Raw genomic sequence first — 26,683 nt, forward strand, 5'->3', positions numbered from 1 at the left:
ACCCTACCCCATCCCCTTCTCCCTCCACCCTACCCCATCCCCTTCTCCCCTCCCCCTCCCTTTTCCCCCTCCCCCTCCCTTTTCCCCCTCCCCCTCTCCACCCTTCCACCCCCCTCCCCCCCCCTCTTCTCCCCTCCCCTCCCCCCTCTTCTCCCCTCCCCCCTCTCCTCCCCTCCCCTCCCCCTCCACTCCTCCTTCTCCCCTTCCCCCTCTTCTCCCCTCCCCCCTCCCCCTCCCTTTTTCCCCACCCTACCCTCCCCCTCCCCTCCCCCTCCCCTCCTCCCCCTCCCCCCTCTTCTCCCCTCCCCCCTCTCCTCTCCCCCCTCTCCTCCCCTCCCCTTCCCTTTTCCCCCTCCCTTTCTGCCACCCTACCCTCCCCCTCCCCCCTTCCTCCTCCCCTCCCCCTCCTCCTCCCCCTCCCCCCTCTTCTCCCCTCCCCCCCTCTCCTCCCCTCCCCCCTCTTCTCCCCTCCCCCCTCTTCTCCCCTCCCCCCCTCTCCTCCCCTCCCCCCCGTTCCCCTCCCCTCCCCCCTCTCCTCCCCTCCCCCGCCCGGCAATGCCGGGTCCTTCTGCTAGTATATATATATTATGGAGGAGGTGCACGAGAGGCAGAGAGAAAAGTACAGTGAGCTGGAGGTCTTATTGTCTTGTGTACTCCTTGAAAAATATACAGTATATATAAAGTGTCTAACTCTGGGGAGCTTATAGATTTTGGAGAAATGAAATTTTATAGAAATAGACATTCATTCTCACCTTTATTTATATTCATGTACTTGTTCAGGCTAAAAAAAGAATTGACAACACTTATAAAACCTCATATTATGGAGACAGCAGTTTCAACAGAACTTTCCACACACCAGACAGCAATCTTCTGCGTGCCACAGCTGCTGATCGGTGGGATTCATATTGCACAAAAGCAATTTAGAGATTGTTTAAAATGTTTCTAAAATCTTGTTTCTCACATGCATAGTTGTTGCACTTTTCCGCTTCTTTCTGAAATCATTCCTGGCTAGGTACCCTCTGTAACCTGCTTGGATGGTGACAAACGCCTCTTCCTTGGCAGGATCAACCAGGTAGTGACCATTCATCCCACTTCTGTCAAGCCCGTGAGGCCACCACATCGTCATAACATGGAGATGTTTTCTTGGTGTTTTTCAAAGTTGTATCACATGATGTGGTGCCACCATCATGACCCAAACGAGGTCGAATAGGTTTACCCATCTGCACTCTGCGCTGGTTCTCAATAGCTGAGTCTCAATCATATTTGGAACTTAAACGTGGACTGCGAGAGCTCTGCCGGCTGGAACGTCCCTGAGAGCTGCGAGAACTTGACCGAGAGGAATCCACGTGGTTTGCAGCTTTGTAATCCGCTGGTTCGTCCTGAAAAGTAACGATGCCGTGTTCATCGCGGCTTTTCATCGGATGTTTCCTCGTTTGGTATCCACGGTAGTTTCTGTGGAGAAAAGGACAGATTAAAATGATGGGAGAAGCTTCATCAAACCAGTCATAGTGGATGAGGATTTGGATTATCATCAGTTAAAGATAAACACACTCTCTTTTAGATTCTCACACAGTGGGCTATTTCTCGAACATATTCTTTTCTTGGCTTTATTATTTATCGTTCTGCGAAAGTCAAGAGCTCAATAAGGCACAGTCCACCAACTGTCCTTTTCATGGCACAATCACAGATAACGCACCTTCCCGTTGCAGTTTCTCTTGCACGCATGGACCACACGCATGCCAGTCACACACCCCGCACCCTCCATGCTCACACACCCTAGATACTTCAGTATTTCCCCTTCAACCCCTTTCTTTAGCATTTGGGTCGCGGAGGCACGACGGCTCCCACCCGGTAAGATAAAGAGGCCGACAACGCTCATTCTTCTTCCTTCTTCTGTTCTTCTCTCCCTTCCGCGGATGTCTGATTGGTTACCCAGGGCCTTGTGTATAGCCGGTACGTAAGACAACGGTTAAGTTCTGCATCTTGTCCATTTTACTTTGCTGTATAAATTGCTGCACTCTCTAATAATTATTGTGATTGCAGCTTGTACATTTTGAATTACAGTCTATGGTTTACATTAATCTTGATTGCCTATTTGAGCATTAAAGTCCTTCAGTTACCTGCCTGCATGATCCCGCATTTCACCTTTTACATCATTAGTTATGTTTGTAAATAATAAACCCCAATTCCTTTTGAACTTCATTACCAATCTGTCTGTGTTTGTCTTTTCCTTCATTGACTCAGCATTGTTAGCACATTGGTTGGCCTCGGCGATTATAATTCCCCAATTAATTGGCTCGTATCCAAGTTCGATATGCACCAGCGGTAATCTCGGCCGGCCTAAATAAAATCTAATTAAAATAAGATTGGTGCATAACCGAGGGCATGTCCCCCGATTGGAAACCACCTAACTCAGGGAAACTGTTGTCAGGCGGAGTATCCTGGAGTAACTTGGGAGACCAATTGACATTCATGGTTGCCGAGCAACCGCCCTGACACAAAGTTATTCGTGATCGGTCGCCTCAAGCACAGTAAGTCCAGAGGGAACAAAGGATCCCCCTCAAAGCAGAACCGAAACCTGTGGCTGCAACACTATCATTCAATTGAAATAAAAGAAAGATTTTAAAGGTTGTATAAAAAAATTCCAGGAATTTACAGCCGTTGATGTTACAGCATGTTATTTTTCTTTGTGCCGGTTGTTTGTGTCATTTATGACGTCCTTAAAAACAGTAGGTTTCCTGTTTGGAATGATTTAAAAATTTGTTTCAGTGACTGACTAGCAGACAGAGTAAAAATGATCTCACTCCTCTCTGCGCATGTGTGATCAGACAAATTCCAAGCCAAAGTACTGCTAATCTACAGGTTTGTTTTCCGATTCATGATCTAAATATAACATTCCTTTTAGATTAAGTTGTTCCTCGATCATAAACTAACGTTTGTAGACAGGTCAGACATTGCACCAATTGCTAAACTCCACATGGTTTGCTTTGCGTGCATGCTGTAAATATTGGAAGTCTTGAGTGTATCTTATATATAAAGCCGAGTTAGTGTCTGTGGGTCATAAGTGCCGCCCATTCTACAGGCCACGCCTCTCCCACAGCGTCATAAGCAGCACCGCCCATTGGACATGCACCACCATTCTGGTCGATTGGCAGAGATCTGATGACCTATAGACCTCTGGTGTGCATTTGAAGCATCTTCTGTCATTAAATAATAAAGTGGGTGGGTGTACATGTGCATATTTGGAGAGAGGAATGTTTCCTGAGAATAATAAGGTTTGTGGCGTATTTTTGGAGTTTCAGGTTTTGAGTTTAATAATGTTTAAAATTTCCCGTGCTTTGAGGCCGAACAAAACGAAACCTTTTCGGACTATCCCACAATTTAGTCTTGCGATTAAATTTTTTTGGGGTATCACTTTTGATTGTCCCTGGTATCGTTTCAGACTCGACTAAAATAAATCCCAAGAAACTCAGCCAAAATTACACGTTTCTAGACAAAAAAATTCATTTTAAATAACTAAATATTAAATAGATTTGTGGCTTTCAGACTGGGGATTGCTTATTCGGAATGTCCATTTGACGTATGTTTGCATTTTCAGAGGTACCTTGAGGTGTTCTGAATGAAATTGTGAGAAATCTGGGGAAATAATGAATGTTTTTTTAATATGGGGAAACATGAATGGGTCCTTGCTGCTGTTTCGTGGATTGCATGCATACGATATAGGACCTCTATGAAAGCTCTTCCCAGCCATTGGGAAAGGAGGGGGAAAGAGGTGGGAAGGGGAGAGGTGAGAGGATGGGAGAGGAAGAGAAGGGAGGGGGAGAGGTGAGTGGAGGGTTGGGAGTAAGGAGGGGGGGGGGGGAGGAGGAGTTAAAGCTGGCGGGGGGATGTGGGGGGGGGGGGGGGGGGAGGGAGAGGTGAAGAAATAGTGGGGGGTTACGTCTTAACTAGTTGGACACCTCTTGTAATACTATATTAATAATAATCGATTAATATCGATTTGTATATTGTAATTATAGTATTACAAAAGGTTTCCAAGTCGTTGCAATGTAGTATATAGGACCACTTTGAAATTTGTGGGAGGGGGAGGCATAGCAGGGGGAGAGGAGAAGGTGTGTGTGGGGATTTAGAGGGAGAGGGAAGGAGGGGATTATTGAGGTCTTGAAGTCAGATTTTACATTATGTGGAATGTCCACTGTCACTGACATAGTTTAAGATCGGGATGGAAGGAAGGGGGAGAGTGGAGGAAGAGAGAGGGTGGTGGAGAGAGAAAGTTGGAGATGTTGGGTGGGGAAGAGAGAGAAGAAGAAGGAGAGGGGAGCAAAGATAGTAGGGTGGAGGGGAACACGGGAAGAGGGGATGGAAGGAGGGTTACCTTTGTGCTCGCTCAAATATAAATTACAAGGATATCTGTAAATAATGGTGAGATGAATGTTTTATGGGATTGAAGTGGAGGAATCATGAACAATGACTCAAGTGAGAACACCAGGGTCGTTAATCTAAAATTTAAATCTTCGGCACTTCAGATTATTTCATAGTTTAGAGTAAAGCGCGGCGTTACGCGCGCTGCTTGTGAGCAAGGAGGAAGCGGACAAGCGGTAACATATAAACGTCTTTATTGTAAGACTACACTGTAACACTGTACTGTCCCGGGCTGGGCGCCCGGTGTATATAATGAGGCCACGCCTACCCCTGGTGCGTGGCCACCGCCCACTTGGTGCGCGGAATGATGTCACCACGCCAGTGGGCTTTTGTGTCCGCCACACGCGCCCCCCCAGAATTCCCGCGCACCTGGAGGGCCAGTTTGCGGGGCAGACGAATGACCCGGCCGAAGCGCCCCCTGGCGATCGGCGGCGTCCGGGGTGCAGGGATGCCAGGTGGGATGCCCCTGGCTGCCCCTGGGATGGGTGCAGGACCGGGGGGCGGCGTGGCGGCGGGGCTGGGCGGTGCCGGGGGTCCGCCCGCAGGAGGGCGGCCCCGACGTGGGGGTCGGGCCACTGGCGGTGGATGGTCCACATCGAGGTGGGCCGGCTTGAGGCGGTCTACCGAAACGCGGTCAGGAGTACCGCCGATGTCCAGGGTGAAGTGCTTCGCCCCGGTCTCCAGCACGCGGAAAGGCCCGTCGTACGGGGGCCGCAGTGGTGTCCGATGGGCATCGTGGCGGACGAAGACGTACTCCGCCGTGCGAAGCTCCGGGGCGACGTGCGTCGGTGGGTGCCCGTGGCATGCCGTTGGCACCGGGGCGAACCTCTGGGCGGTCTCTTGTAGAGCGGAGCGCTGCTGTGCCGCGGACCATGGTGCCGTGGAGTCGGGGAGGAACTCGCCCGGCACCCGCAGCGGTTGCCCGAAGACCAATTCCGCCGCGGATGCGCGCAGGTCCTCCTTGGGCGCCGTCCGGAGGCCCAGCAGGACCCAGGGGAGCCTGTCGACCCAGCCGCCGTCGCGGAGGGTGGCCCGGAGCGCGGCCTTCAATGAGCGGTGAAATCGCTCACACAGGCCGTTAGCCTGGGGATGGTAGGCCGTGGTTCGGTGCAGCCGGACCCCGAGCCCCTGCGCAACCGCCCCCCAGAGCTCCGAGGTGAACTGGGGGCCGCGGTCGGATGAGATGTCTGAGGGGGCGCCGAACCGGGCGACCCAGGTGGCGATGAAAGCCTGCGCGACATCGGCCGCCGTTGTCGACGCCAAGGGCACGGCCTCCGGCCACCGGGTGGTGCGGTCCACCATGGTGAGGACGTAGGTGAAACCCCGCGAGGGGGGCAGAGGTCCCACCAGGTCCACGTGGACGTGGTCAAACCGGCGTTCCGGCACCGTGAACGGGGCCAACGGGGCCTGGGTGTGCCGGTGCACCTTGGCGCGCTGGCACGCGAGGCACGTCCTGGCCCAGCCGCGGACGGCCTTCCGGAGGCCATGCCAGACGAACTTGTCGGCGATCAGCCTTTGGGAGGCCCTCGCGCCCGGGTGGGACAGGCCGTGGATGGCGTCAAACACCTGGCGCTGCCAGCCCGCGGGCACGATGGGGCGAGGACGCCCGAGGGAGACGTCGCACAAGAGGGCCGCGCCCGCGCCGTCAAACGGCACCTCGGTGACGCGGAGGCCCGTGACGGCGGTCCGCAAGGCCTGGACGTCGGGGTCAGCGGCCTGGTCCGCTGCCATCCGGGCATAGTCGATGCCGAGGTGGACTGCGTGGGCGACGGCCCGGGAAAGGCAATCCGCCACCGGGTTGTCCTTCCCCGCGACGTGCTGGATGTCCGTCGTGTATTCGGACACGGCCGAGAGGTGACGCTGCTGCCGGGCCGACCACGGCTCGGTGACTTTGCCCATCGCAAAGATCAGCGGCTTGTGGTCGACGAAGGCAGTGAACGCCCGGCCCTCGAGCAGATGGCGGAAGTGCCTGACCGCCAAGTGAAGTCCGAGCAACTCGCGGTCGAAGGTACTGTAACGGCGTTCGGGCGGGCGAAGCTGCCGGCTAAAGAACGCCAGCGGTTGCCAAGCTCCACGCACCCATTGCTCATGCACTGCGCCCACCGCGTAGTCCGAGGCATCGGTGGTGAGGGCGATCGGTGCATCGGGCGCCGGGTGCGCGAGCATGGTGGCGTTAGCCAAGGCGAGCTTCGCGCCCGTGAACGCCGTGTCCATCTGCTCGGTCCAGGTAACGTCGCCTTTGCCCGGCTTACCTCGGAGAGCTTCGTGCAGGGGGCGCAGGAGCTGGGCGATACGGGGCAGGAACCGATGGTAAAAGTTCACCATGCCCAGGAACTCCTGCAGCCCTCTGATCGTGCGGGGGCGCGGAAACCCCTTCACCGCCTCCACCTTGGCCGGTAGGGGGACGGCTCCGTGCCTGGTGACACGGTGCCCCAGAAAATCGATTGTGGCGGCACCGAACCGGCACTTTGCGGGGTTCACAATCAGGCCATGCTGGCCCAGGCGTTCGAAGAGCGTGCGGAGGTGGCGTAGGTGCTCTTCGCGGGACGCGCTGGCGACGAGGATATCGTCCAGGTAAACGTAGACAAAATCCAAGTCGCGCAGGACGCTGTCCATCAGTCGCTGGAACGCCTGAGCCGCATTCTTCAGACCGAAGGGCATGCGCAAGAACTCGAAGAGTCCGAATGGCGTGATGACCGCCGTCTTCGGGACGTCCTCCGGCCTGACGGGGACCTGATGGTAGCCGCGTATGAGGTCCACCTTCGAGAAGAAGGACCTGCCCGCCAAACGGGCGGAAAAGTCCTGAATGTGGGGGACGGGGTAGCGGTCGGGAGTCGTGGCGTCATTGAGACGGCGATAGTCCCCGCACGGTCGCCATCCCCCGCCGGGCTTCGGCACGATGTGCAGCGGCGACGCCCAAGCGCTCTCTGAGCGCCGAACGATGCCGAGTCGCTCCAGGGTAGCGAACTCCGCTTTTGCCACCGCCAGCTTCGTCGGCTCGAGGCGGCGTGCCCGGGCGTAGACCGGTGGCCCGACGGTGGGGATGTGATGGGCCACCCCGTGCTTGACGGCCCCCGCCGAGAAGGTGGGCCGCGTGAGGGCCGGGAAGCCGGCGAGGAGGCGGGTGAATGCGTCCGCTGCCGGAAGCGTACAGACCAACGTGGCCGGAACCGAATCGTTCGGCAAGCCGCTTGGCAAGCCGCTCGTTGAGCTGGGCAACGCACAAGCGAGCGAGCTGAACGTCTCGGCCTGGACAAGCCGTCTGCGCTTGACGTCGACCAGGAGCCCATTAGCGCACAGGAAGTCCGCGCCAAGCAGTGCCATGGGCACGTCGGCGGTGACGAACGTCCATCGGAAAACCTGCCCTCCAAACCGCAGAGAGAGGCAGCGTTTTCCGTACGTACGGATGGGCGTCCCGTTCGCGGCAAGCAGCGCGGGGCCCCCACCCACGGCGTGCTTGTCTGACGTGCCGGCGGGAATGACACTCACCTGCGCTCCCGTGTCGCACAGGTAACGGCGCCTGGAGAAGGTGTCCGTTATGAACAGCAGGCTGTTCGAATGGCCGGCGCTCATCGCCACTATTGAGCGCCGGCCCGGGCGTTTCCCGACCCGTTGAAGGAGCACGGCGGATGACACCGCCGAGCTTCGTGGCCGAACTTGGCATGGAACCAGCACCAGGTGGTGGAGCTGGAGGAGCGCGGCTGGCTCCGCCAGGCCGGTGGAGTTGGCGGGTTTCCCCGCGGTGGCGGTTTTCGCCGCGGCGGTGGGCGGGGCGTGGCGGCGTTCACGAGGTGCGTATCAGCATGCTGCTGAACATCAGCGTGCTGTAGAAGCTGATGCTGTGGAACATGCTGCTGAACATCAGCGTCGAGGGCCGTGACGGCCACGCCGACGCTCGCCCGCATGTCCGAAGCGGCGAAGTACCTGTCCGCCTCGGCCGCCAATGCTCGGGGTTCCGTTAGCTCGGTCCCGGCCAACGCGAGGCGGACCTGCGCTGGAAGTTGGCGCCGGAAAAGCGCCCGGAATAGCGAACCGGGGGCTTCGTCGCCCAACAGTGACAGCATATGGTCCATTCGGACCGACGGGCGCGTCTCACCGAGCTCGGGGAGATCCAGGAGGCGGTCGGCCCGTGCGTCGTCCGTAAGGCCGAACGTGGCTAGGAGTAGCCGCTTGAGTGCCTCGTACTTGTGGCCGTTCGGTGGGTGGCGAAGGACGGACACAACTCGAGCGGCCGTGCCGGGCCCGAGGGAGGCGACGACGTGGCAATAGCGCGTGTCATCGCCGGTGAGGCGCCGAAGCTGAAATTGGGCTTCGGCCTGGACGAACCAGACTTCGGCCTGAGCCTCCCAAAATTCCGGAAGTTTGACGAAGTCGGCCATGGCGATGGCGTCGCGTGTGGAAGGATCGCTCCAGCAGATCCAACGTCGAGGGTCACCAGTAAAGCGCGGCGTTACGCGCGCTGCTTGTGAGCAAGGAGGAAGCGGACAAGCGGTAACATATAAACGTCTTTATTGTAAGACTACACTGTAACACTGTACTGTCCCGGGCTGGGCGCCCGGTGTATATAATGAGGCCACGCCTACCCCTGGTGCGTGGCCACCGCCCACTTGGTGCGCGGAATGATGTCACCACGCCAGTGGGCTTTTGTGTCCGCCACAAGAGATTGTTTAAAATGTTTCTAAAACCTTCTTTCTCACCTGGATAGTTGTTGCGCTTTTCCGCTTCTTTCTGAAATCATTCCTGGCTCGGTACCTTCTGTAACCTGCTTGGATGGTGACGACCGCCTCTTCCTTGGCAGGGTCAACCAGGAGGTGACCATTCATCCCACTTCTGTCAAGTCCATGGAAAAACACCACATCATAATAACGTGCAGATGTTGTCTTGGTGGTTTTCAAACTTGTATCACGTGATGTGGTGCCACCGTCATGACCCAATCGAGGTCGAATAAGTTTACCCAGCTGCACTCGGCGTTGTTCCTCAAGAGCCGAGTCTCGATCATATTTGGGACTGAAACATGGAGTGCGAGAGCTCGGCTTGCTGGAATATCCCTGAGAGCTCCGAGAACTTGATTGGGAGGAATCCACGTGGTTTGTAACTTTGTAATCCGCTGGTTCGTACTGAAAAGTAACAATTCCGTGTTCATCGCGGCGTTTCATCAGATGCTTCCTCGCTTGGTATCCACGGAAGTTTGCCTGCAGAGAAAAAAACAAATTAAAATTATTGGAGAAGCTTCATCAAACCAGTTTCAGTGGATGAGGATTTGGATTAACATCAGTTAGAGATGGTTATCAATTAATGGTTAAATTAATATATTTTGCACCAATTCACAGCAGATCGTTCTACAATCAGGTGACAGACAGGCATTGTGGGTCTATTTCTCAACAATCTAAACTTTATACAAGTGATCTGATTTCAGGGGTTATTTTCATTTGAAAAGTTGAGCGATGACAAAGAAGAGCACAAAGACAAATATGGGAAAGAAGAGTAACGTCGGGTAGAAATGAGAGATGTCTCGATTATAACCAACAGTGGCCTGTTTGGTGTTCCCATCTGAACCCAGGGGTCATGATGCGAGAAACATAGATTCAAACCCATGGAGTGTGTTGGTTTGTTCCTGGTCTCATGATCATCCATATGCTGTAAGTCAGAGAAAGGAACTCTGGTGTGTTCGTATGTCATGCAAGTCTCCTTGGTTGATGGTAGAGCGGGAAATTCCAAATGGAAGTGTTCAAAAATTGTGGAAAAGGACCAAGAGTGATGTACATAGACTCTTTGTGAAGACCTCGATGTGGAGGGAGAGAGGGATGTTACTCTTCCTCATGCGATATAATTTGGAGACGGGAGAGATTATCTGGCTGGAAAGATAGCTTCGGAGTATGCACACTCACCTTTAAGCCGTCGAGTCTGGGTTCAGGGGAGAGCTGGGGGAGGAGGGAGGGGTACACCAAAAAAGCAAATGAACACGACTTGGAATTTCAGGAAATAAGTTGGGAATTGAAAGAGGTGGATTTGGGGTGTTTTAACAGGGGTAGAAAAGTTCAAGGTTTTGGATGGGGGAGATAAGAGATGGTGATGAACAGCTGTTTTAAAGACCTGGAGGGAGGAGAAGGATTGAAAGGGGTGTGGGAGTTTGTTCCAGAGGTGGGAATCCTCTTTATGAAAAGAGGATTGAAAGAGTGAAGGTGAGCAGACAGTCTTGATTTTTTTTTTAACCAGAAGAGGCTTGCAGACAGATCTTGTGCGACCTGGAGGAATATTTGGGTAACAGAGCACAGAAAGAGCAGGGGGAGCAAGGCCGGAGAGGAGTCGGTAGAAGACAGAAAGACCACCTACCTACCTGCGGTGAGAGAGAGAAAGGCCCTCAGAATCAGCTTCATCGCGGGAGATTCCAATGATTCTGAAAGCTTTGGTTACAACCGCGTGAAGCCGAGCTAGGTGTGAAGCAGGAGCACCAGCCCAGAGGGGAGAACAGTATTCCATTGAGCTGCAGATGAAAACATTGCATGTGGTGAGGAGCTCAGAAGAGCCCAGAAAGGACTTTGCACGACGGAGGATGCCCAGTCGGCGACTGGCTTTGGAGGCCAGCTTGAAAATGTGGATTTCCCAGGAAAGATCATGGCAGATAGTGAGACCCAAAAGCTTGAGTGACAGAACTTCTTCAAGAGGATTGTTCAGAAAGTAGATGGGAGGGTTGTCTTTTGGGAGAGACAAAGTGAGAGTGTGAGATTGTCAGGATTGAAAGACATGTTCCACTTGTCTGACCAGTTTGTGATTTTGTCCAGGTCTGCAGAGAGTGAAGAAGCTGCTGCCTGCTGATCTGACGGCTGAGATATGGAGCAGCAGACAGTGAAGTCATCAGCAAAGAGATAGAGAGCATTTTCCAGAGAGTCGGAGAGAACATTAATGAAGACCAGAAAAAGCACAGCACCCAGAACACTGCCTTGGAGAACTCCAGCCTGAACAGGAAGGGGAGATGAGAGAATTACATTCAGGGCCACACGTTGACTGCGACCGGTGAGGAAGTCCGCAAGCCAAGCATGGAGATTTCCATGGATACCATAGGAGGAGAGTTTGGTGAGCAGGGCGGGGTGCCACACCGCATCGAAGGAACGTGATATGTTAAGGGAGTCAGCTCTGATTTCCTGTTTGGCATTGTGGACCTCCATCCCTTGTTGGGACAGCAGAAGCAGCATGTCCACAGTTGAATGACCTGGTCTGAATCCAAGTTGATGATCCGAGATCAAGCCATTGAAGAAGAAGAAGGATTTGATGTCAGAAGCGATGATCGATTCCATGACCTTGCTGATTATTGGGAGAAGGTTGATTGGTCTGTAGTTTCAAGGATCTGTTTTAGCATATTTTTTGTGTAAAGCGGTCATGTTGGCTGATTTCCAAGCAGATGGCAGATAACCTTGAGCAAAAGAGAGGGTGAAGAGCACCGAGAGAGTGTGAGATAGAGCTGCAGAGCAGGATTTTAGGACCCGTGGGCTGATGCCGTCTGGTCCAGTTGCAGAATCAGTCGAGGTTTGAGAGAAACTTCACCACCTTGTCAGGAGAGAAGGTCACGGAGTCCAGGAGCAGCTGAGTACGACTGGGTATGGTGGGTACAGAGAGAGATGGGTTTGGGACACAACATTTTGAGGCAAACACAGAGTTGAGGCATTCGGCTTTTTCACTTGCAGTGTCAGCTGTGTAGCCATTTGAGGTAAGGGAGGGTATTGAGGGGGAACAAACACCAGAAACAGATTTGACCAGACATCACCAGGATTTGGAGGAGGGAGACAGGTTTGAGAGATCAATATTGAGCGTAGGGAGATATTGTTTCCGGGCTCTCCTGAGGGTAGACACACACTTGTTCCGAGCTTTGTGAAAGGAACGGAGATTGCCTTCAGTTGAGTTAGCCTTCCATGAGGCGAAGGCAAGTTGTTTCATGGCAACTGCCTCACCACAAGATTCCGTGTACCATGGATGGGAGGAAGGGTTTGACAACTGAAGACGAGAACGGATAAATCTGTGCATGAGAGAGAGAGCAGTTTACTTTGGAAGAATTCCCAGGAAGAGTTGATGTCAGAGGCAGTAGAGATGGGAGACCAGTCCAGATGATTTATGGCTACTTTAAGACCATGCCAGTCGGCCTGAGTGAAATGCCAGACTCGTCAACTCTGAGGAGGCTCTCTGAGAATAGCCATAGAGATGTCCACTTTCACAAGCAAATGAACAGAAGAACCGATTGGAGCAGAAGAAGAACAGCAGACATTTGCAGGAAAGTTTGTCAATACCAAGTCGAGAAGAGAAGATATTCCATTGACTGAGATCTGGGTGGGGAAGTTGACAGACTGTGTCAGTCCCAATGAGTTGCAGTCATCCTTTGCTGAGGTGCCATGACTGGAGTGAGAGGTACTGTTATGGATTCGTCACTTCCGTTGTTGTGGTTCTCATCCACAGTAAACATTTTTGGTTGCATGTACTATTATTGTTATCGTTTAAGTGAATTGGAGATAGCTGTTTTCAAAAGGTAAAAAAAAGTTCGTGTTTTAAAAGAAACCAGAAACTGGATCGGGAACCAGACGAGGAAGAGGAAGAGAAAAAGGAGGCGGAGCGAGTGAGGTCGGAGAAGGAGCCAAGCTGCGTTGAGGTTTTGAGCAAACGCTGGTGAACGGGGGTCACAAGTGAACTTTGGGTTTCCTGGGAAAGGGATTCCTGCGACAGAGTTGTTATCGCTGTGACAGATAAACATGCATGACAGGTTTTGCGGTTGATTCCGAAGAGAATCATTGGAGTGCCGTTACGTCTCGAGAACGGACCGTTGGCCATTTTGCTTCACGCCTGTTTTCACATCGCTCCAGGTTTTTCACCGCATTTCAACCATTTCACTGCATCCAGACGTTAACCTGGTGTGTGTGTGTGTAACGTGGATTTTGAGTGTGAATTTGTGGTTCGCCGATTGGGAGCCGTTGAACGTCCATACCCGAAGGTGTGATTTCCCAGCCGCCTCTTGAGGACACTTTTGCCTATCTTTGGCAGTGTGACTGTCAACCGAGCGGGATTCTGGTCTCGATACAACATCATTCTGATGATCACTGGAGCGTGGATCGACTTTGGTTTGAAGCTGGGACAGAGACATTGGGAATGTTATTTTCGCTCACTTGGAGCACAGTGAGTTATATTGTACGAAACTGATGGTACCATCATAGGAATGATATATTGGTTGTACAATTGATTAATATTGTTATTGCTGTTATTCTTGTGTGACCTTAATACAATACTTGTTTGTTGGTAACAATTGGTGTGGTTTCACCATTGATCTTTGACACACAGAATAACACATCTTTCTGCCGTGACTCCTCTCGAGGCTCGGAGGTACACCGTGACCGGGGTTTGTGGAGGAGCATGTAATAGTACCCACACCCAGCCGGCTGGCATGATGACAGTTGAAGTCACCACATATGAGGAAGAGAGAGTTGGGATGAGTGGATAGAAGTGGTCCATGTTGTCAGACAGGGAGATGTAGATGGAGTAATCACTGTTTGGAGGACGGGACAGAACACACATGAACAAAAGGTGGGAGCGGAGAGAAAGCCGAAGCCAGAGGTACTCCTGGGGGTGGGGTGGAGAGAGGGCAGTGCAGGGAGAGTGAGGAAGAGAGTTTTTGATAAAGATAGTGTTACGAATTTGGGAGAGCAAAATGTAGGGCAGAGTAGATCTGAGTCGGTAACATGCTTCGAGATGTCGCGATAAGGAAAACTTCCTGTAATAAGTCCATGTTGAGGCGTTTTGTCGGTTAAGGTGTATAATTGTGAATCTACCAGCAGATTCGTGTGTGTGTTAGTGTAGGGGTTAATCAGTAGAGCCCTTGTTTGTCTCACCGAGTAGTCAAACCTTTGTCCATTACGGCACTGCAGACCACATTAGTTAGGACCTTCAGTACAACACTAAATGATGCCCTCCCCCCTGACATGACTTCGGAAGAAATCAGGCTGGAACACCGCCACAATTGGCTGCCACCATTTACACCTCCGTGAGGCCTAGCCACCTCGTCTAGCATGTGCTATAACCCAAGGAATAGGGGACGGGAGTGAGTGGCGCAGTGGGCGTGCCCCTGGATGAGCCGGTGAGCCGGGGGAGGCTCTGATTGGCCGAGGAGTGCGCCAATGCTGACGTCATCGGCCAGGGATATTACCGAGGACAGGACGCCATTTTCGGCAGTTGAGATGAAATGACAGTTCGGATGAGCTCGGAGTCGAGTTGAGTGGAGAGTTGAGCACGTTGAGTGAGGTCTGAGTCAAGAGTTCGTGTGCACCCGAGTCGAGTTGAGATCCTGAGTTCAGCGCGAGGAGAGAGAGCCCGAGTTGCGTTGGCAGTTCGCAGTGCGCAGTTCGCAGAGTTGGCAGTTGAGCCATAGGGAGTTGTGTTGAGCAGCCCGGTCGAGTCGTTCAGAGATCCCGACCCGAGTTGGGCTGAGGTGTAGCCCGAGTGGAGCTCGCTGTCCTGCTGTCGACCTCGTGGTGATCGGTGCTTGGTGTGTGGTGCTCGGTGCTGAGAGGCCTTGTGGGACTTGGAGCGAGGGACCTCGTGGTGTGCGATCGGGCCAGACGGAGCGGTGTTGGACGGCAGCCACCAAGACGACAAAGACAAGATAAGGCTGCATCCGCGTACATTTTGACATAAAAGACATGTTTCTTTCATATTTGATCCCCCTCGTCTTGTGTTTGAGGTCTGGTGCGCGGGATCCCGATTAGGATATTTATTATCGGCGCGCATTTTCCTGCCCTGCCTTTTTCATTTGAATAAACCCTTATATTATTTTTGTGCATATATCTGAATGCAGTTTACCGGGTGTTTGATTTTAGTAGATAAGGCTGCGGGGCTCTCGCCGTTCCCCTCCATTCCGCGCTCTTAGGGGTTTTAGGTGTCAATTTTGGAATCCGCTATTGAGCTTCCGCCTCGGGAGTTAAAGCCTCCGTAATCGGCATCCGCAACTCTGGTGTTAATCGGAGTTGCGCGACAATAGCAACCCCACCATCCAGACGAGGCTCAGGTCTATCACACCGGAGGAGGGAGTAACCAGGAAGAGATATTAAGGAATCAGAGACATCTTGAATGAGGAAAGTTTGTGTTAAGCAGATCAAGTGTGGATTGTCTGAAGCAACCTGCCGGAGAGTTTTTTTTTTTTTTTGTAGACAAGATCGAGGTTCATGAAAGAGCTAACATTAATCTCACAAAAAGTCAAACCGGTACATAAAACACAAAATAAGGGGAGCGGTAGACAAGATGGGGAGAGAGGGGGAAGGACACAAACACAACATTTGAGAGCAGGGACATCGAGAGAACCGTGGGAGGGAGAGGGCTTGGGGGGAGGTGGGAAATATTAAATTTTGTTTCACTGTCAGACAGGCAGTGGGGAAGTGGGGAAGTTCGAACCCAGGAGTCCCTGGTGTTGGGCTAGCGGCTAGGGTGCCAGCTTAGGATCCTAGGATCCTGGGTTCGAATCCCGGTCGATAGCTGAATTAACGCCAGGGGGGTTGACTCAGCCTGTCATCCTTCCGAGGTCGGCTAATTGAGTACCAGTTCACTGGTAATTCCCTGCTCGTCGTAAAAGGTGACAAAAAGGGTTGGCGGCAGGAAGGGCATCCGGCCGTAAAACATTGCTTCAAAATGGGGACCGAAAAACAACAACAACCACGGTCCCCGAAAAAGGCCAACCTCCGCTTGCGGGGAAAAATGGCCTCTAAAGGTTTTTTTTTTTTTTTGGCAGACAGGCAGACAAAGTAAAAAATTACCTCACTCCTCTCTGAGTATGTGCGATTGCGACAAATCATAGCCAAAATATTATTTATTGTTTCTCACCTGAATAGTTGTTGCACTTTGCCACTTCTTTCTGAAGTCATTCCTGGCTCGGTACCCTCTGTAACCTGCTTGGATGGTGACGACTGCCTCTTCCTTAACAGGGTCAACCAGGAAGTGACTATTCATCCCACTTCTGTCAAGCCCGTGGGAGGACACCGCATCATCACAAAGTGGAGATATTGTCTTGGTGTTCTTCAAACTTGTAACACGTGATGCGGCGCCACCATCATGTTCAGATCGAGGTCGAATAAGTTTACCCTGCTGCAGTCGGCGCTGGTCCTCAAGAGCCGAGTCTCGCTCATTTTCGCGGATTAAACAGGGATTGCGAGAGCTCGGCCGGCTGGAATATCCCTGAGAGCTCCGATAACTTGACCGAGAGGAAATCACATGACTTGTAACTTTGCAATTTGATGATTCGTCCTGAAACGTAAAAATGTCGTGTTCATCGCGGCTGTTCTTCAGATGCTTCCTCGTTTGGTATCCACGGTAGTTTGTCTGCAGAGAAAAGGACAATTAAAATGATGGGAGAAGCTTAAAAAAACCAGTCACAGTGGATGAGGATTTGGATGAACATCAGTTGGAAATGGTTCTCCATTAATGGTTAAATTAATATATTTTGCACAAATTCACAGCAGATCGTTCGACGATCAGGTGACAGACAGGCATTGTGGGTCTATTTGTCAACAATTTTGAAGCTTTTTACACGTGATCTGCTTCCAAGAGTTATTTTCATTTAAAAAGTTGAGCGATGACAAAGAAAAGCACATGGAAAAATATGGGAAATAAGAGTAATGTCAGAGAGAAAGGAAAAATGTCTATTGTAACCAACAGGCAACAGTGACCTGTTTGGTGTTCCCATCTGAACCCAGGTGTCGGGGTGTGAGTAACCCAGATTCCAATCCATGTGGTATGTTCGTTTGTTCCTGGTCTCATGAACACCCACACAAGGTACGGAAAGGGGATCTGGTGTGCTTGTATGTCATAGAAGTCTCCGTGGTTGATGGCAGAGTGGGAAATTTCAAATATAAATGTTCAAAAATGGTGGAAAAGGACCCAGAGTGATGTCCATAGAGGGAGGAGGGAGAGAGAACTAACCTACCCATCCTCATTTGATATCATTTGTCGACGTGAGAGTTCATATGACATGTTACCACATGCTGTCTTTAGAAACAAGGACATGGGCGGTGTCTACGAGCGGCAGATTTGGTTGGTCATGATGACGTAAAATGCTATAATATTTTGTCCAGGTATTCCAAAACGTAAAGTTTTGAAATTGCGAAAAACGCAATTTGTGTTCAGCATTCTTCAAGTCTACAATTCAATTGAAATAAAAGAATTTTTTTTAAATGTCATGGTCAAAAATTTCGGGAATTTAGCGCCGTTCATACAGCGTCGTTTCCACCACCTTATTCACACGTTACATTCGTTATTTGTGCCTGTTGTTTGTGTCCTTTATGACATCCTCAAAAACAGTAAGTTGCCTGTGTGGAATGATTTTAAATTTTGTTTTACTGTCAGACAGGCAGACATAGTAAACTAGAACAATGTGACCGTGTCGCCAATATGCCTCTCCAGCTGGTGGGTAAGATGGGGCGAGGCTGACCCAAGGACACTTCGAACAGTAGAGTGGTGCCCGTGTCCTTGAACGGCACGTCAGACAGTCGAAGCCCCGTGACCGCCGCCCTGCAGGCCTGGACATCCGGGTCGGAGATCTGATCGGCCGCCATGCGGGCGTAGTCGATGCCAAGGTGAACCGCGCCAACTATGGACCGGGAGAGACAATCGGCGACCGTATTATCCTTCCCAGCAACATGTTCGATGTCTGCCGTGAACTCGGAAACGAAGGAGAGATGGCGTTGTTGACGGGCAGACCACGGCTCTGAGACTTGGCCATGGCAAAAACCAGGGGCTTGTGGTCAACAAACGCCGTGAATGGGCAGGCTTCCAACAGGTAACGGAAGTGTCGGACAGCTAGGTAGAGGCCTAAGAGCTCACGATCGAAGGAACTGTACTTTCGTTCGTTTGGGCGGAGCTGCCGGCTAAAAAAAGCAAGAGGCTGCCACGCACCGTTGACCCATTGCTCGTGCACGGCGCCAATCGCGTAGTCCGAAGTGTCCGTGGTGAGAGCAATCAGTGCATCGGGCGATGGATGCGCCAGCATGGTTGCGCTGGCGAGGGCCAGTTTAGCATCCGTGAAAGCCTTGGCCATCTCCTCGGTCCAGTCAATGGCGCTTTTGGTGGGCTTGCCCTTGAGGGCCTCATAAAGGGGTCGCATCAGCTGGGCCGCCCGGGGCACGAAACGATGGTAAAAGTTCACCATGCCCAAAAACTCATGCAAGGCCCTGACGGTGAGGGGGCGCGGAAAACCCTTCACAGCCTCCACTTTAGATGGCAGAGGGACGGCCCCCTCCCTCGTGATGCGGTGGCCGAGAAAGTCAATTGAGGCCACCCCGAACAAGCACTTGGCCGGGTTAATGATCAGGCCGTGCTGACTGAGGCGTTCAAAGAGCGCTTGGAGGTGAAGCATGTGTTCCGTCCTGGAAGCGCTGGCGATGAGGATATCGTCCAGGTAGACGGACAGAAACGGCAAATCCCGCAACACGCTGTCCATCGGGCGCTGGAAAGCCTGGGCAGCGTTCTTGAGCCCAAAAGGCACATGGAGGAATTCAAAAAGCCCGAACGGTGTAATCACCGCGGTCATAGGAACGTCCTGCAGCCGGATGGGGACCTGGTGGTAACCACGAACGAGGTCCACTTCAGAAAAAAAAACTTTACCGGCCAAGCAGGCAGAAAAATCCTGGATGCGCGGGATTGGGTAGCGGTCGGGGGTAGTGGCGTCGTTAAGGCGGCGATAATCCCCGCACGGGCGCCATCCGCCACCCGGCTTCGGCGCAATGTGGAGAGGTGAGGCCCACGGGCTGTCGGACGGTCGCACAATGCCAAGACGCTCCAACGTGTCGAACTCCGCCTTTGCGATAGCGAGTTTCCCCGGGTCGAGGCGTCGAGCCCGGGCATAGACAAGCGGGCCGGTGGTTGGAATGTGATGTTCCACCCCGTGCTTTATGGCAATGGCCAAAAAGGTGGGCCGCATAAGGGCCAGGAACTCGGTGAGGAGGCGGGCGAACTCGTCGGAGGTCTAGAGCGTGCACGCAAGCCTCGTCGAGGCGGACCCGCTCAGCGAGCATGGAAGAGAACTGAATGTCTCCGCATTAACGAGGCGCCGATTTTTAACATCCACCAATAGGCCGTTGGCGCAGAGGAAATCAGCGCCCAGCAAGGGGGAGTACACCATCGCTGTGACAAAATCCAATGTAAACCGCTGCCCGCCAAAGCAGAGTGCCACGGTCCGTTTGCCAAAAGTCTGAATAGCACTGCCATTGGCGGCTTCCACGGCGGAGTCATGACTCCCGGCCTCCCGGTCCGATGCCGACGCAGGTAGAACGCTCACCTGGGCCCCTGTGTCGCATAGGAAACGACGTCCGGATTCGGTGTCCGAAATGAACAACAAACTGCCCGAACGGCCGACGCTCATGGCAGTTAACGAGCGCCGGCCATCCCGTTTCCCGACTCACTGAAGCTGCAGGGTGGCCGGCATGCCTTGGCCTTGGGCCCAAACCTTGCGTGGTAAAATTACAAGCCTGGGGCCTTCCGCCGCTGGGCCGTAATGTAATGGCGGCCGCGACGGTGTCCGCCAGCGGCGCAGGCTTGATGGGGCCGGGGTCCTATGCAGCCACACTACATTGCTGTCTGGCGGAGAAATACTTGTATGCTTCCCTGGACAGGGCGTGGAAATCCTAAACAGACGAGTTGGCCAGGGCTGTCTGTACCTGACCTGGCAGCTGTTGCAGGAACAGTTGTTTGAAGAGGAAACATGGTCGGTGGCTGCCCAGGAGAGACAACATGTGGTCCAAAAGCTCCGACAACTTGGAGTCGCCCAGCCCGTGTAGAGAAAGTAGTTCGCGGGCACGCTCGGCCTCAGTGAGCTCGAAGGGTACGAGCAGCAGCGCCTTTAGCGTCTCGTACTTGCGGCCCTTCTGAGGATCCTGGAGAAGGCTCACCACTCTGGTCGCAGTGGAGCCACTGAGCGCAGACACGACATAATAATACTTCGTGTTGTCCGCAGAAATGCTCCGAATGGCGAAATGGGCCTCAGCTTGTGCGAACCAAACGGCAGCTTGTCGTTCCCGAAACTCCGGCAGTTTAATCGAAACTGCGCTTGTCGCCATGTTCGTTTGAAGCTCCGAAAACGTTCGAGAGCAAGACGGGGTCACCAATGTAGGAGTTGCGGATAACGAGAGGGCGAGACACTATGTGGCTTGATCAAAGCTCCTTTATTCCAACAGAACTAAACTCATACCGGAACTCACGCATCTTTTATAACACAACTCACTCTTAAGGGGGCGTGGCTCCAACAACCGAGCGCACGCCACGCCCAAACAATCAACAGCTCGACCGGTCTGCTTGTGGATTATGTCCCAATGGGGTAATCCCCACAGTAAACAAAAATTTCGGGAATTTAGCGCCGTTCATACAGCGTCGTTTCCACCACCTTACTCAACACGTTACATTCGTTATTTGTGCCTGTTGTTTGTGTCCTTTATGACGTCCTCAAAAACAGTAAGTTGCCTGTGTGGAATGATTTTAAATTTTGTTTCACTGTCAGACAGGCAGACATAGTAAACTAGAACAATGTGACCGTGTCGCCAATATGCCTCTGCATCGTCCCACAACGAGTAGATGCCATCACTCTGCATATGTATAGGCAGGGGGTTACGTTTGTGAAGTTTTGTGTTGATCAGACAAGGTTCCTTTTTCTATCCATGATGCCTGCTAAACCACGTGACCTATGACATCATAATTTTCAAACTATATGCAACAGTGCTGTTAGATGATATTTTTAAAATTTTGCTTCGATGGGGTGAGCGGTTTCAGAGATATAATTATTTAATATTTTCCTTCAATCCAATAGGGCTGTCAAACCATGTGACCTATACAACAACAACAACAACAACAACAACAACAACAGGCATTTTAAGGCCATTTTCCCTGCAAGAGCGGGGGTAAGCCTTGCGGTCACTTTCATCCTTCCTCAACTCATGACCAAACCATCTCAACCTGTTTCTCTTCACAGCATCCATCACAGGCTCTATTCCCATCATCTTTCGCAATTCATCATTTGTCTTCCTCTCTCTCAACGATACTCCACACATCCACCGAACAATTCGCATTTCCACACTTTCCAGCCTTTGTTGCTGCTCTACGTTCATTACCCATGTCTCGCTCCCATAAATCATAACACTTCTCACTCATGCAGCATACACCTTTCCCTTCAGCTTCAACGATACTCCCCTCCTCGTCAGCACGCCACTCAGTTCCTGAAACTTCTTCCATGCACATCTCACTTGAACAACCGTTGCCGAGTCTGATCCACTTTCTCCATTCAGCATGTCTCCTAGGTAACAAAATGTTTTCACACCTTCCAGCTTCACACCGTCTCCAAGATCCAACTCAACATTTCCTCCATCTGCAGCTCCCTCTGTGCACACCTTACACTTGAATGTAGCTGCCACACTGGTTAATGACCCTCTCAAACCACTACATTTTTGATGAACCCACTCAGCGCACATTGGACATTGAATGGAATTCACTCCGACACCCTTCCTGCACACAGCACACGGACACTTCCCAGTTCTTTCCACCTCACTACATGCTTTACCGCTTGCCATCACCTTCGTTTTTCCGATATTCACCTTCAGACCTTTTGTCTCCATACATTCCTTCCACTTGTTCATCTTTTCCTGCAGTCCATCCATACTTTCTGCAATCAACACCAGATCATCTGCATACAACAACTCCCACGGTAAACCCTCCTTTACGTTCTGAGCCAGCACCTCCATGACAGCTACAAATAGTAGTGGACTTCGTACCGACCCCTGATGCACTCCCACCTTCACCTCAAAGTCAACACTGTTCCCGTCCTTCGTCCTTACAGCTGTGTGCGCTCTTTTGTACATTGCCATCACTACTCTGATCAACCATTCCTCCACTCCTAACTTCCTCAATGCCCATGTCACTACTTCACGTGGAACCCTATAAAATGCTTTCTCCAGATCAACAAACCCAAGAAACAACTTCTTCCTCTTCTCCATATACTTCTCCTGCAACTGCCTCACAATAAAAAGCGCGTCTGTCGTTCCTCTTCCTGGCATAAATCCAATCTGCATTTCGTCAATCTTCACTTTCTTCCTTATCCTCCTCTCCAACACCCTTTCCAATACCTTCTTTCCATGCTCCAATAACTTTATCGCTCGATACGAGCCACAGTCCAGAGGGTCACCTTTCTCCTTGTTTCGAGGGACGAGGGTACTCAGTTCCCAATCCACTGGAATGCGGCCTTCTTTCACCACCAGATTACAGATCTCTGTCATTCTCTTCACACCCCAACTTCCTGCTGCCTTCAACAAATCTCCCACAACTCCCATTGGCCCTCCCGCTTTTCTACTCTTCATTGCTTTTATCGCTTCCTCAACTTCCTTCTCGGTTATCTTCTCTGCCGGTCCTAAAACTGGGTTACTCTCTATGTTGCCATCCCATTCATTCTCTGCATTCAACAGTATTTCCATATGTCTCTTCCATCTTCCTTTAATTCCATCTGGGTCCACAACGATTTGTCCCACTTCATCCTTCAAGCAACTCACCCCCATCACATCACACCTCTCTTTCGATATCTGCTTTGCAATCCTGAATACCGCTCTCTGACCCTCTTACAAATCGAAGCGTTCTCCGAACTTTTTCCTACATGCCTCATGTGCCTTTGCTACCTCTTTCTTTGCAGCCTTCTTGGCTGCCTTATAACTTTCATGCTCTGCCTTTTCTGCCCCAAAACCCTTCATCTTCTGCCACTCCTTGAACTTCTTCCTCTTCTCATCAATCTTCTTTCCAACTTCATTGTTGTGACCATGTGACCGATGTTCTCATAAATTTAATATTTCAATACAAATGGGTCAGACATCATGTGCATGCAATTTCAGATTTTAAGGAAAAGGAATTCGATTAAAACATTTTTGTTGGGTAGAGCACTTCACCTATGATGTCATCATTACCATGCTTTTGTTTCCCATTGGGAGTACTCGACAATGTGCCAGGTTTCAAATTTTTCCATGCAGCGGTTTCCGAGAAATAATTTTTTAATTATTTGCTTTTAATCCAAGTTGGCTGCCATACCACGTAACCGATGACGTCACAATTATCATAAAAACATTCTGCATGGGTGTCAATCCTACCCTGAAAGTTTCGTTTCAATCGGACATATGGTTGCTGAGAAAAACGAGGTTTAGCCTGAACGGACGGATGGATGTACGAACGGACGGATTCTACTCTGGACAAACTGCTTCTGCTGTCTCAACAATGGATGGAGGTCCTCAATGCCAAACAGGAAATCAAAAGCTGTCTCCCTTGACATATCACGTGCCTTCGATATGGTCTGACACCCCGCCCTGCTCACCAAACTCTCCTCTTATGGTATCCATGGAAACCTCCACACATGGCTTGCGGACTTCCTCTCTGGTCACAATCAACGGATGGCCCTCAATGGAATTCTCTCATCTCCTCTTCCTGTTCAGGCTGGAGTTCCTCGAGGCAGTGTTCTCGGCCCTGTGCTATTTCTGGTCTTCATTAATGATCTCTCCGACATTGTGGAAAATCCTCTCTATCTCTTTGCTGATGACTCCACTCTCTGCCGCTCCATATCTCAACCCTCAGATCAGCAGGCAGCAGCCTCTTCACTCTCTGCAGACCTGGACAAAATCACAAACTGGTCAAACAAGTGGACCATGTCTTTCAATCCCGACAAATCTCACACTCTGACTTTGTCTCTCCGAAAAGACCGTCTCCACAACCCTCCCATCTACTTTCTGAACAATCCTCTTGAAGAAGTTCTGTCACTCAAGCTTTTGGGTCTCACTATCAGACATGATCTTTCCTGGGAAAACCACATTTCCAAGCTGGCCTCCAAAGCCATTCGCCGACTGGGCATCCTCCGTCGTGCGAAGTCCTTTCTGGGCACTTCTGAGCTCCTCACCACATATAAGGCTTTCATCCGCAGCTCAATGGAATACTGTTCTTCCCCCTCTGGGCTGGTGCTATAGCCTGGTGTTGGCTTGGCGGTTAGGGTTCCGGCTTGGGATCCTAGGATCCTGGGTTTGAATCCCGGTCGATCGCTGAATTAACACCAGGGGGTTAATTGTTAACTCAGCCTGTCATCCTTCCGAGGTCGGCAAATTGAGTACCAGTTGACTGGTAATTCCCTGTCTGTCGCAAGAGGCGACTAACAGGGTTGGAGGAAGGAAGGGCATCTGGCCATAAAACATTGCTTCAAAAAGGGGACCAAGGTGCCCGATAAAGGCCAACCCCTGCTCTGCGGGGAAAAATGGCCTCTAAAGTTGGTTCCTCTGGGCCGGTGCTCCTACCTCACACCTAGCTTGGCTTCATGCAGTTGAAACCAAAGCTTTCAGAATCATTGGAATCTCCCGGGATGAAGCTAACTTCGAGGGCCTTTCTCTCTCACCGCAGGCAGGTAGGTGGTCTTTCTGTCTTCTCCCGACTCATCTCCGGCCTTGCTCCCCCTGCTCTGTCTGTGCTCTGTCCCCCAAATATTCCTGCAGGATGCACAAGATCTGTCAGCAACCCTCTTGTGGTGAAACTACCAAAATCAAGACTGCTCACCTTCACTCCTTCATTCACTTTTTCTTCCACCTCTGGAACAAACTCCCTCCCTGTCTTCAATCCCTCTCCTCCCTCCAGGTCTTCAAAACAGCTGTTCACCACCATCTCTTATCCTCCCCCATGCAAAACCTTGATCTTTTTTACCCCCGTTAAAACACCCCAAATCCACCTCTTTCAATCCCCAACTTCTTTCGTGAAATTCCTATTGGTGTTCGTTTGCTTTATACCGTGTACCCCTCCCACCTCCCCCATCCACAGATCTACCGACGTCCCTGTTCTCCATTGTTGTCGTGCTTGTGTGCTTCCTTCTCTCTCCCCTCGTCTCCCGCTCCCTTCATTGTATGTTTTATGTGTCTGTGCATGTTTTCATGTTCAATGTGTTCGCTCTTACATGAGCCTCGATTCTGCACACAAAAAAATGAAAAAAACCCCCGAAAACACAAGTTGCTGGAGGCATAAAAATTACATTACTCCTCTCTGAGCATGTTTGAGCGGGACAGATTCAGAGACAAAGTGCTGCTAAACCACAGGTTTGTTTTCCAATTCATGATCAAAATATTACATTCAATTTAGATCAAGTTGTTCCTCGATCATAAACTGATGGTTGTACACGGTGAACCAATTGCTTGACTCTGCTGCTTGCTTTGCGCGCACGGGGTAAATATTGGTAGTCTTGGGTGTATTTTTATATAAATTACAAGGATATCTGTAACTAATGGTAAGATGAATGTGTTTTATGGGATTGAAGTGGAGGAATCATGAACAATGACTCAGGTGAGAACACCAGGGAGGTCAAATCAAAATTTAAATCTTCAGCACTTCAGATTATTTCATAGTTTAGAGATTGTTTAAAATGTTTCTAAAACCTTCTTTCTCACCTGGATAGTTGTTGCACTTTGCCGCTTCTTTCTGAAATAATTCCTGTCTCGGTACCCTCTGTAACCTGCTTGGATGATGACGACCGCCTCTTCCTTGGCAGGGTCAACCAGGAAGTGACTATTCGTCCCACTCCTGTCAAGCCCGTGGGAGGACACCACATCATCACAAAGTGGAGATGTTGTCTTGGTGTTCTTCAAACTTGTATCACGTGATGCGGCGCCACCATCATGTTCCGATCGAGGTCGAATAAGTTTACCCAGCTGCACTCGGCGTTGGTCCTCAAGATCCGAGTCTCGATCATATTTGGGACTGAAACATGGAGTGCGAGAGCTCGGCTTGCTGGAATATCCCTGAGAGCTGCGAGAACTTGATTGGGAGGAATCCACGTGGTTTGTAACTTTGTAATCCGCTAGTTCGTCCTGAAAAGTAACAATTCCGTGTTCATCGCGGCGTTTCATCAGATGCTTCCTCGTTTGGTATCCACGGTAGTTTGCCTGCAGAGAAAAGGACAATTAAAATGATGGGAGAAGCATCAAAAAACCAGTCACAGTGGATGAGGATTTGGATTAACATCAGTTGGAGATGGTTATCATTTAATGGTTAAATTAATATATTTTGCACCAATTCACAGCAGATGGTTCTACATTCAGTAAAAGGCATTGTGGGTGGATTTTTTTATTGAAACTTGAGTGATAAAGAAATTCAAAAACAACTACAACGGTACTCGGTGGAGCGCATACCTCCACCAGGCTGAACAATTTACTTTTGTACCCAACTGGTAGGCCGGATCTGGATTCAGACCTGAACCAAA

At 51.2% G+C, this 26,683-nt stretch overlaps 2 protein-coding genes across 2 annotated transcripts in view; both read right to left on the minus strand.

The window, feature by feature from the left end:
• Positions 1-737: 737 nt before the first annotated feature.
• LOC137437865 (uncharacterized) lies at positions 738-26,574 on the minus strand. The gene is made up of 4 exons (XM_068132545.2): positions 25,872-26,574; positions 16,270-16,764; positions 9,120-9,614; positions 738-1,452 (listed from the first exon to the last, which is right to left on the minus strand). The coding sequence occupies exons 1-4, from the start codon at positions 26,328-26,330 to the stop codon at positions 1,402-1,404; spliced, it is 1,500 nt and encodes a 499-aa protein (XP_067988646.2). The 5' UTR covers positions 26,331-26,574; the 3' UTR covers positions 738-1,401.
• LOC137437238 (uncharacterized) overlaps positions 26,519-26,683 on the minus strand; it is a 117,216-nt gene continuing 117,051 nt past the window's right edge. Inside the window, exon 12 of the mRNA XM_078766370.1 lies at positions 26,519-26,556. Within this exon, the coding sequence (XP_078622496.1) occupies positions 26,519-26,556 (38 nt within the window). The remainder of the gene's footprint in view (positions 26,557-26,683) is intronic.

This window comes from Myxine glutinosa, chromosome 12 (assembly GCF_964187855.1).
Source record: "Myxine glutinosa chromosome 12, kmMyxGlut1.1, whole genome shotgun sequence".
NCBI lineage: Eukaryota > Metazoa > Chordata > Myxini > Myxiniformes > Myxinidae > Myxine > Myxine glutinosa.

Bases quoted from the DNA above. Each gene is read 5' to 3' on its own strand.
- LOC137437865 (XM_068132545.2), bottom strand. From the start codon at position 26,330: ATGAAACGCCGCGATGAACACGGAATTGTTACTTTTCAGGACGAACTA. The intron at 16,765-25,871 runs GTGAGAAAGAAG...TTTTCTCTGCAG, and splicing joins AAAGTGCAACAACTATCCAG to ACAAACTACCGTGGATACCA. The intron at 1,453-9,119 runs GTGAGAAAGAAG...TTTTCTCCACAG, and splicing joins AAAGCGCAACAACTATCCAG to AAACTACCGTGGATACCAAA.